Source organism: Myotis davidii, unplaced genomic scaffold (genome assembly GCF_000327345.1).
Source record: "Myotis davidii unplaced genomic scaffold, ASM32734v1 scaffold329, whole genome shotgun sequence".
Taxonomy (NCBI): Eukaryota; Metazoa; Chordata; class Mammalia; order Chiroptera; family Vespertilionidae; genus Myotis; species Myotis davidii.
In genome coordinates, this window is record NW_006300374.1 from 559,016 (window position 1) to 570,746 (window position 11,731).

An 11,731-nucleotide genomic window follows, 5' to 3' on the forward strand; every position below is an offset into this window, starting at 1 on the left:
AGAGTAAATCTTCGCTGTCCTGTGTGGTAGCCAGTAGCCACATGGGGTTACTGAGCACTAGAAATGTGGCTGATCCAAAATAAGGTGTTTTCTAAGAATAAAATTCATATTAGATTTCGAAGGCTTCATTCGAAAAAAAAAATACCATACTTCAGTAAGTTTTTTTATATTGATTCCATGTTAAAATAATAACAGTTTTGACATGCTGGGTTAAAATCTGTGTTAAAATTAATTTCACCTGTTTCTCTGGACTTTGAAAAATGGGCCTAGTATTTTGATCGCTACTTGAATGATATTTGAATTGCATATGTGGCCTACATTGTATCTCTGCGAGACGCTCTGGATTAAACTGCCTTCCTGACGCTGGTCCCAGGGATGATCACTCGGACCTTCAGAGAAGAGGAAGGTTTGGGAAGAAGGCACGGGAGCGAGAGGCGTTAGGTCCTGGCCAAGCCTAGCGTGAACCCCGCTCCCGGGGCACTAGTCTCCTCAGTCCTGGGGGGAGGCAGCTCTGTGTGAGTTGCTCTTTCCTACTTCAGGGCGCCCTTCCTGCCTTTTGGGGTTCCTTCTCTGGTGCCATGCTGAGGATGCTCTGTGATTCTGCCATTTTCCCTTCAAAAGGTTTTTTTTAATCTTAATCCCACCACCACCTGCCTCTGCGGCCCACTGCCTTGACCCCACTACCTGCCTGGGATTTCTTCGTTCTGACTTGGCAGCATCCCTTAGCCAGACTCCCACTCCTGACACCAAAAGCCAGGTCTGTGTGGTGAGTCACAGGTTACAAAGCAATTCACATGCATCATGTCCTTTGACAGTCTTCCTCCTACCCCAGCACAGCAAAGCTCTGTCCGTAACAACAGTAAATGAGATGGTCAAAGTCGGGGGGAAGGCATCTGAGAATGAAAGGTAGATCGAAGGCTTTGGACTCTGAGCGCAAGCTGTCCGTGAACTTGAGGTTACCTTCCGAGGACTGGAAGTGAGGCGAGAGCAGCAGGGAGGAACTCTCCACATGTACCTCTGTGACGTGAGCACGCACCTGTGTGGGCTCGAGGCCTCTCTAAAGTGAACGGCAGGATGGCCAAGGAGACTTGGTGCCCAGGAGCCCCCCTGCTCCCCGTTTGGCTGGGAGGACACGGAGACGTGGTGAGGTAACAAGACGTACCCGAGGCCTCGAGCAAGCCCCTGACAAAGCTGCTCGTGCAACCCCAGGATCAGGTCTCTGTGTTGATCTTCACGGTCACCTTCACACTTAGGACCTTATTGACTTGCTTTCACTTTTGGAAAATATAGTTTACTTTAAAGGCAAAACCCTTTGGGACAGAGAATTACAAGCAGACGCTAGGGACCATCAGAGAAACGACCAGAAAAACGTCCTATGCCCATGGCTTCCCTCCCTTCTAGTCCCACCCCCGTCAGGATTCTGGGACAGCCACACAAGTCCTCAGAAAACGGAGGACTACATCTATGCATTCGTTTAGTCTCAAGCCCCTCCCCCTTATGTTCAATTTCCACTTTTATTTGTACATTTTTACAGATAGTCTTGAATAGCAAAGCAGACCCACCAGGGGTGGAAACAGGACAGGAGTATGAGAATGAGTTAGTGAGAGCTCTCCACAAGAAAGGCATCATCCCATTCACAACACAGACACCCTGATCCATCCAGGCTGGAGAGGGCCTACAGGTGACCAGGAAAGGAAGGGAGAGGCTTAACCAGAGGGAGACATAGGAGGCAGGAGAGGACACAGGGACACAGGGTTCCCCAAGGAGCAACACCCAGGCCCTGGAAATGAAGAGGAGTTGCGATGGCTGAGGTCGGTGTTTGTCAAAGGGAGGCCAGGTTTGAGCTCCTGCCGTGCCACCCCCAAGCTTACACCCAGCTCTCTGGTTCTCAATAGTGAATAAACACCCGCTATAGTTGGTGGGGCTCCATCCATCTAGGAAGCAATGACATGGCCATCTCTTAGAGAATGTCTCACAGTAACACTTATTGCCTGCAAAGCAGAGTTTACAAACCCTCCTGGAAGTTCGTTCTTTCCTTGTGTAGAACCTAAGGTTCAGTTTTTCCAGGTTCTACCCAGAGACTCCCCCAGTGGAGGCACCACCCAAAGGAATTCCTATAAGAACCCATGCGCTTCTGCTGATGCCTTCAGCTCCACCAACTGACAAGAGAGAGACCCAGTTCCTTAACCTTGTTCCCAATCTTAAACTGAACAGATCGTTAAAATGTTTTAGAATCTGGTCTTCTCCCACCACAAAGGCATGTACAGCTAGAAGTAACGTTAGGAGGATAGTAAAGAAGAAAACAAGGCAGTGACCTGTGCCTTGGTTAACAGTTCGCTGTTTTAGCTCATATATGCTGTTTGCTCCATATGGGTTACTCATTCTGTCACCTCTGGGCATAAGCAAGAGGGATTAAGGATGTCTTTTGCAAAACTGGCTTTGGGCAAAAGGAAGAACGCCTAGGAATGGGTTGATTAGGGAGCCAATGTCTCTGAAGGACCTGAATGATGGAGTAAATTCCCATGTGCTTATGTGGACAAGCAGCCAAGATGACTTCTCGCTCTACATTATCCTTTCAGCAGCAAGCGGGGACCCTGCTGCCGCAGGGCAATTCGAACGGTGCATAATTTATGTGACACCTCATGTTTGCAAATCACTTTGCAGTGTCTTTGTCACCCTTAATGTACCATGAGGTAAAGTGTTATCACTGTCCTCATTTTGTGGACGAGGAAATTCAAGTATGGAGAAGACACAGTGCCCAGAGTCACAAATCATTTTAGTGCAGAGCTGAAATGAAGTTTACAGTAACTGAGTTATGCAAGTGTAGCCTAATTACTGAGTTACTCTAGCTTCAGTGCTCTTACACCTAGAATTAGATTGAGATGGCACTCAAAAAGAGAGAGAAAGAAAAAAAAAATCCCAAAGTAGGAGCTTTAGTTCTGTTCCAAGCCTGCCACTAAGCTCTGCTATTGAGCTTTGTCAAAGGCCTATTTGCTATCTTTGGTGGCTCAGAGTCTTGTGCTCTTGCTGCCATGACCACAGACAAGGTCAAATCCACACAGGCCAGCGTGGTTCTGCGACCATGGACTTCCCTCCTAGCCCCAACTTCCAAACCAGAGGCAACCACTGACTGGGACATGTTGGGGCTATGACCCTTGTGAGCAATGGAATTATGAACAATCTTTCCATTTTTATAATTTTCTACAGTGAGCAATATTATTTGGGGGGTGGGTGGGGGGGACTCGATAGCCAATAATAATGTAGTCTAAGAACTAACAATAATGTTTAAGAAACATTTTGCACCATGGCAGCATCAACAGAGAGAGGGCAAACACCGCCCACCAAGTTGACTGCCTTGAGAGACACCAGAACCGTTTGTGTCTATCAGCTTAGGTAGACTTGTTTAGATACCGGCCCCCTTACTCAATTATATACCAGCTGGAAGACAGCACAGAAGTCAACCTGGCTGGTATGCTCCAAACAGTTTTATCTGTGATGAAATCACTTCTCACGATGATTCATCATATTTCCCTGGAAAGGGGTAGATATGTACTCCGGGGTGGCTGGTCCCAACTTTCAGAAAGTTGGCTTCACCTTAGCAATAAGAATCAACCAAGAATCTCCCCTAAACCACACCAAAGATGACCAGAGTGTATTTCTTCCCACTCCTTCTCCCAAGATACTTGAAAACAGTTGATTGGTGCTCTCAGAATAGGCCAGGTGGAGACAGAGTCAATTCTAGATGTCTCTGGGTGATGGACTCAATTTCATTATTCTGCATCTGACTTGGGTGGGCAGCTTCGGAGACCAAAGCAGCATATCCTCCCACTAACTCAGCACAAAAAAATGTGATGACTTCATTCTAGGCCTCCTATGACTGTGGGTAAATATTAAGATGTAGAGCCTTGGACTATCTTCTTCCCTTATCCTCAGCAAGAGAATATACCAAAGTGGCCCCAAGGGCCCAGGGTGCTGCCTATGGATGTGTGGTCTTGATTTGGTGGAGTTGTTGAGTCTTGGTGACTTCATGATCCCTGAAGCTGAAAGGGTAGAGCTGTTGAAAGGCTAGGGGTAAAGCTGGAACAGGCACGTTAGAATGTTTTGTATTTTGATGCCCAGGAGCCACAGACCTCCTTATAAAACCTAGAGCCACAACATACAAGGAAGGGGCTGCTTGGAGAGTATGAGCCCCTCTAGAGACAAATTCCTTAACTATTTTAATTGGCCAACGTTAATGCAGAAGGAAAATAGCAGTGGGTGGAGAGAGGAACAGGAAATAAAAGGAACCATAACTGCCAAAATGGGGAGAGAAAGAAATAAGACCTCTTTCCAGGCAGACACCCCACTTTCTTGGCCCCTCAAACTCAGAGGGTAAGGAAGAAAATAAAAGCTGAAGTGGCCCCCATGCTCCAGGTTGATGTGCATGGAGCTCAAACACACACACAAGGTCATAGGCCTTGCATGCACACGTGTAAGGGATATGAACTTGACCTGGACCGGGGGCTGGGGCTTTAGTGAAGATGTGGACCCTAAATCCCTCAGAAGATTGGGCTCTACATTGATATGGAGTTAGCAGAATCTGACTTAAAGAGTCTTACGGTCAAGGTTCCCCCTTCTTTCCCCTCCCTTTCTTCCTTCACTTCTTCCTCAGCCACCTCACACCACGAAGCTTCAGCAACTGCTTGGAGCAGCAAGTTTTAACCTGGACTCAAGCTTCCATGCTGGTCAACTGGGAAGTTCTCCCATTGGCCAGGATTTGCTGTCTGTGCAAGGCTTTGATCCTGGCCACATGGCTGGGCACCTTCTGGGCCCCAGGCAGGATCAGACCTCAGAGTGTGTGTATGTACCTATCTGGCCCCATTACCCAAACAGCAGCTCAAAGCTCCTACGCTGCTGATGGTAACTTGAGCCCAGATGGTTCTTCTTTCCCAGGAGTCCTAACATTTCAGGAAGGTTTCAGAAGGAGGTAGTAAGCTGTGTTAATGGTCTCTCATAAAGATTAGTACTTGAGCCCTAACTGGTTTGGCTCAGTGGATAGAGCGTCGGCCTGTGGACTTAAGGGTCCCAGGTTCAATTCCGGTCAAGGGCATGTACCTTGGTTGTGGGTACATCCCTAGTGGGGGGTGTGCAGGAGGCAGCTGATAGATGTTTCTCTCTCATCGATGTTTCTAACTCTCTATCCATCGCCCTTCCTCTCTGTAAAAAATCAATAAAATATATTTAGAAAAAGAGATTGGTACTTGAGAGAGTGGGTGATCTAGTTTCGGCAAGCATGGCATAAAAAAGGAGAGTAGACATAGTGATGGGTCTGTGAGGCAGCATCCTCAAACATGGTTACTAAAGAAAAGTTTAAATGATAGAAAATTGCCCCTTCTGGGTTCTTTCCCCGATTTCCTGCAACTAGAAAACATCTGGAACTTGGGTCGGGTCACACAAAAGCCACCTGCCCCAAATGGACACTCATGGATACCTGTCATTCATTCTCTGCTCGGTGGAGCCCATTCAAGACACTTGGAAGGAAGACAATGGCCTCTCAATCTGAGATACTTCTCCTCACTTTTCCTCAAGCCCAAGTATGCCCTTCCCCTTAAGAGGGAAATATAACTTTTCAAAGAAAAACTTTAAACAATTTTCTGTACAATTGAAAGTTGAATTTTCCTGAAAATTATTTCCCTTCTTATAGAACAAATCCTCTGTTTTAGAAATAATCCTTAGAAGCTGAGTTGGAAATTAGCAGCATTTCCCGCTACACCCCTCACCCCTCATTGCCCAACACGCCCATGCACAGGGCACTCACCCAGGACCTTTTGCAGAAGCTGATCAGTGTTGCTGGCAAGGAAGTTTGACGAGCACACCCACACCTGTGTCAGGTACATATTGGCACAAACACACACAAATGCACCAGAGGGATACACACATCCAGAGACCCACGTTCAGGCCCATCCATGCATACCACATGTCCTATCCGGATGTGAGTTACACACACACACACACACAGTCAGAAAGAGCAGATGAGGGGACAGGCAAGACTAGCAGCCTGGCGGATGGGAGAGGCAGATGCTAAGTGATTAGTAGGTGAGAAAAGGTGGAGGAAGATAGATGAAACAGAGGGCCTGGGTGGGAAGGAAGGCTGCTGAGTGGTTGGCAAAGTTCCCAAAGCATATTTATTTCTGAAGCAACTGAATTCTCAGCTGCATAGCTGACCCACGGCTGCAGAGCTCGGGGACACTCTCCTGGACTCCCCAGAGCTGCTCCGCCCCAGTAGGGTCACTGAGGAGGCTGCCAGCTGCTCCTACCCACTCCATCTGGCAGACGCCTGCCCCTACAGCTGACTTTGTAGCCCATCATCTGCAGTGTGCCAATGGGCTCAAGTGAGCCTGAGACACCGGCTGGATTCAGGCCACCTCTGCTTGGGTGCTGGCCACCATGACAGCTATATGGGGATTCATGGCCTTGACTATCAAGAGGGAAAGGAAAAGGTTGGGAAGAGTCAAGAGTTCTCCATTAATTTACACAATATCATACAAACTGGAGCCCATGGGACATGGAGGTGCTCTCCCTGCCACGTGACCCATTTGCTTTCATCTGTACAGAAGTCGCCGCGAGGGAAGTGGTAGATGTCCAGTGACGAAGGACAGCTCCCTGGCTGGGGAGCAAACGATCTTGTTTGGTGGACAGACTTGTGCAACAGCAGTGGAGGGCACATTCCTCCTCCCTCTTGAACCGTGTCCCCCTCTTTGCTCATAGCTCTTGTGCCCAGCTGAGTGGTGAACTTCTGAAATGAGGGGACTAGAGCCTGGGGTGTCCAAGAACCGGGCTGTGAAGACACACAGGGTCCTCGGCCCAGTGGTGGTGTTCTCGGTTCTGCCCTCTGGGAATTTCAGCTGCACTAAAAATAATAGAAAAATGCAACACACACGATAAAACCCGCAATCAGCAAACATCCACCGCACACACACTCTAGGGACCAGAAGCTGCAGAACTGGCACCCACTTGGGCCTGCCCCTCATTGTCTTCCAGGCCTCTGGGCCTCCATGCTGGGCCCTGAAACCATCCCAATGGACAGAGAGACAACAGTCAGAATGCAGTATTTCCATTTTAAAAGGTGAAAAGGAAGAAAGGGAACCACCCAAAGTAGTTTCTCTCTCTCTCTCTCTCTCTCTCTCTCTCTCTCTCTCTCTCTCACACACACACACACACACACACACGCACACATCACAGCATCACTCCAAGGCTTCGGCTGCCCAGGGAGTGCAGGTGGGGTTGGGGCAGGGCGGCCTCTTATTGAACGCGGTGTAAGGCAGCTGGAAGGTAAGACTGGGTTTTCTGAGCATCCGCTGAAGTGTCCTTTCATTGATGCAGATCTTGCCTCTCAGCAGGTTGTTCTCTCCCCCTTCCCACCTCTAGAACTTTGTCCAAAAGTTTGGCAGCAAAGAGAAAACTCCCTTCTTGCTTTGTTCTCTCCTCCACTTCTGATGTGTCACTGGTGGGCCAGAGGGAACCAGGACAGGAAGAGCAGTAGGAGTGGTTCTGCCACAGCCTTGAAGGTTTGGTGACATTCTGTGAATAAGGGTGTTGCTTCTCTGTGATATGATCAGTGTGGGGGTGACTGGCCTGGTGGGTGGCACTTCCGTCCCTACATCGGTGTCTCTCCAGCCCCCTGGCACTGTCCCTTCCCAGCCCACCACCCCATCCTCATGAGAGATGGGGATTGGGATGCTGTCTCGAGTGGTGATGTTCACTCTGTCTCCAGGGAACCATGGAACCAAAAGTTAAAAATTGATGGAAGAGCCACGTGGTGGGAACGCCTTCCCCATCTCGGCGATGAGGCAACATACACAACGTCCGACGAGATGCGGTGCCTGAGCCACCTCCACTCTGCCTTGGCACTTGCCTCATCAGGATTTAGCTTTGTTTTATATATGTATATTATATATATATTTATATATATATATGTGTATGGGTTTGTTTTTTAGCACACTGTCCCATTCTCGGGTCTGGATTTAGGGCAGTTGGTCCTCGGGACAGGTTGGACAGAAGGGGCCAAGGTACAGAAGAACCCCGAGATGAGTGTGAGGCCCAGGCCCCCCCACGCACAGAACATGGACCATCCATAGCCATGGCTGATGTCATCGGGGAGTCCATACAGGTAGCGAGGGTAGCGTGACAGCTCAAAGTTGATCCCGGCCACACAGGTGCACAGTGATATGATGCAGAAGGTTCCTGAAGTACAAGGGAAGAAATAGGGGGTGGGAGGAATGGAGAAGGAAAGGGAAGAGGAGAGGGAGAGAGAAAGAGAGAAGTGAGGATTATTACAGTTTCAGTTTTCTTGAGCAAGAAAAAAAGAAAAGGTTCAGGTAACAAGTTTAATATTGGGAAATATTCATGGAGAAGAGAATACTATTAAGGGATCGAAGCTTCTTTGCTCCCCAATAATTGTCCAGTGTTGGATAAATTTCAGAAGCACCTCCTTTGCAAAAATACTAAATAAGATCACGGTAGAGTTTTGTGGAGGGTGGAGTGAGGCAGAGAGCATTCAGTTCATGTTTCTGAAGCATTTAAAAATACACTGTCTTTGGAGACACAGAAGAAAATACCCCATTTGCTACTTCTTTAAAGAGAAAAATATTTTTATTCTTTTCTTTCTATAAATAATATCTTACTAAAATATTGGGTTTTCTTTGAATCCAATCACCAACAGGTCAGCCAAATCCTGGAAACCCTTTCCCGTTTCCTGTAGGATAACAGTCCCCAAAGTGCTCCCCAGGGCACACTGATCCTATAGCCGTAAACCAACGACCTCGGGGAAGTCTGTCCACAACTTCTCACTATGAAGAGCCATAGTCTAGTTTGGATATGTTACCTTTCTAACCTTTCCTTCTGAGGCATTTCAAACACTTAATGTTGGGACCTCCCCTCTAAAAAAAATATTACTCACATTAACCAATGGGAAGACTGCCAGAAGAAACGGGATGTTAGAGAATGCTAAAGTATTACACACCCATTGTTAACCAATAGCGATACTTGCTGTAGCTAAAATGAGTTCAAGAGCTTTTCTCAGTATGTCCTGTATCTTGTGTTTCTTCTCTCACCCCTGGTGGGAGCGTGGTCTGAAGTTTGGAATGGCTGGGTTGGGTCGATGGAAGACAGAGGGAGAGGGATATTTTTTTAGGGGTCAGGAACAAGAGAGGTGCATTATGCTTATTCTTACTTAGACCTCTTGCCTCCCGATGACCAAGTTTCTTACAGCCCTCAGGCCCATGACCTTGCGATAATGCACACGGCCAGAGTGGCACCAATCATACCTAACATCATTAAGCACTGCATTAAGCATTAAGTGCTGCACCGGTCCTGACCCTTTATTATTTTCCCCATTTTACTGATTGAGGAAATTGAGACCCAGAGAACTTAAACCATTTTCCTGAGACCACACAACTAGTACCCACAGAGCCACACTACGAACTCGGGCAGGCCAGTTCCAGAGTTTGCAGTCTTACCCTCTGTGCTGTTTAAGACTGGTGTCTCGTAAGGCAGGACGCATCACGGGGCCCCTCTGTTGTGCACATGGGTGCGAGATGAATTCGGTCTTGCCCGGTCTCGGGTGGGGTAGTCTGGAGTCTGGAGGGCTTGTTAAAGCTATTGCTAAGTCCCACCCCCACAGTGCCTGGCTCAGTCAGTCTGGGCTGGAGAATCTGCATTTTAACACGTTCTTGGGGGGATGCTGATGCTGACCACACTTTGGAACCACTGGGTTAGGGAAAAGTTTTATTGGACAAAGATGAAACTTAATGGTCAAGAGCACAGAGGAAGAAATACAAATGGGCAATAAATGTGAAAAGTGCTCAGTTTTACCAACAACCAAAGAATTGAAAATTAAAAGCATAGTCACAGAGCATCATCTATCAAGGTAGCAAAGTTTTATTTATTTGTTTTTGTTTTGCTTTGTTTAAAAAATTACCACCAGCTCCACAATTAGTAAGGGAGTGGAAAAATGGGCCATCCCATAGATTCTAGGGGAAGTGATGATGAAAATGACATTTTGGAGTAAGAAAACAGTCCCCCTGGGGAACAAGGACCCAGCTCTAATGCCGCTCAGGTGCAGAGACCAGTCAGGGGCCACTGCAGTCATCAGTGAAAAGGGAGGAGAGGGCTGCAAGAGGGGAGCAGGGTGAGGGAATGACTGCTGAGTGAATGATAGCTTTGGAGGGGCAACTTAAAGCGAGGCGTCGGGGTGACGCACAGATGTGGTTGATAAATCAAGAAAGAAGAGATTAGGTCCAGGGGGACTAATTGCCAAATGGAAACAGCCCTATCGGTTGATAACATACACCTTGTTGCTCTGTTAATGCAGTTCATTGGAGGACCTTCTTGCCTTAGGTTCCTGTTCTGAGACTTTCAAACCTTTTAACATTTCTTTTGTTTATTAGCGTTTGTCAGTGTTTCCAAAGGTGAGGAGGAACCTTTTAGGGTTCTCAATAAAGATGGCCCTTGAAACCTTCTGTGCAACTTGTTAGGAAATCTGTGTGACAATGAGGAAGAGTTGGAAGAGGTTGGGTTAGTTTCCACATCTGCTACTGTTTTCCATTGCAAACAAGGATTACCATTTTTCTGTAGTTCTTGCACTTATAAATTCCAGTTTGGAAATGTACGTTAATAATGAGAAATGGATCCATGCAGGCACAAGGCAGAGCCCCAATAATGTGTTGTCGTTGTTACTTAGCGGCATGTTTTGACAATGGAAATAACAATGTGCTCTGACACATGGTGGGGGAGACAGGCAAGGACCCCACCTGCCCCAGCTTTCTGCCCAGGGTGCTGAGCCCGCCCCTCTGACCTGTGGATTGGTGACTGACTGGGGAGTGTGGGGTGCAGACTTCCCACCCTCTGCTGCCACCACCTCACTGGGGTCCCCGGGGGGGTGTGAATACAGACTTTAAATGCCTCTGTTGGGAAACATATCTCAGTGAACAGGGGGTAATAGATATTCTAACATTGGGAAATGCAACCTCCTCCCACTCACACAGAGAACAGTGGTCCTTTGGGCAAGTATGAATTCCTCTCTGTCCCCCCATGGCAGACCCTCACCTCTGGGGCTGGGTCCTCAGAATCTGCCCTTTTATTTCTCATGAGAGACACGTGAGGGTCCACGAAAGGCAAACATGAAATGCGCAGTCACATCTTCTCAATAATGCCCCCTGGTTTGGGGTTTGGGCCTAATATCCAGACTCCAAGACTAACTGTAGTCCTAGCATAACAATTCCATGGAAAGACCTCCTCCCCAGGCCCATCCCTTCGGAGCCAGGCTCTGCTGCGTGCTCAGGTGCAGGGACAGGGCGGGGGGGTGAAGAGGGGGTGTGGGGAGGCAGGCTAACCGTGATGGGGCGGAGGAAGCAGGAGATTCATCAGTAGTGAGCTCCATGATGTGCAGAGCATCTAACCAGCACATATTTGGTGAACATCTGTTTGTGCCCGGCATTATGCTAGATGAGAGGGAGATCAAAGAAGAGGAAAATCTTTAATGAAATCGCAAATAAAAAGATGAAAACAAAGCTTATAATCTAGTTGGGAACATGGGGCATTCATGAGTGAAAAGTTGTGGATGAAGTGAAAACAACACCAGAGTGGGGATTGAGAGACGAGCTTAGCGGCAGCTCTGAACCCTCAGTCCACTCATGGGTAAGATCAGGGGGCGGGAGTAGATGACCATGACGTCCTCCCGCACCTAGCGGTG

At 47.9% G+C, this 11,731-nt stretch overlaps 1 protein-coding gene across 1 annotated transcript in view; it reads right to left on the bottom strand.

Moving 5' to 3' along the window:
• Positions 1-7,189: 7,189 nt before the first annotated feature.
• Positions 7,190-11,731, bottom strand: part of TMEM178B (transmembrane protein 178B) — a 349,600-nt gene continuing 345,058 nt past the window's right edge. The window contains exon 5 of the mRNA XM_015572660.1: positions 7,190-8,223. Within this exon, the coding sequence (XP_015428146.1) occupies positions 7,973-8,223 (251 nt within the window). The 3' untranslated portion in view covers positions 7,190-7,972. The remainder of the gene's footprint in view (positions 8,224-11,731) is intronic.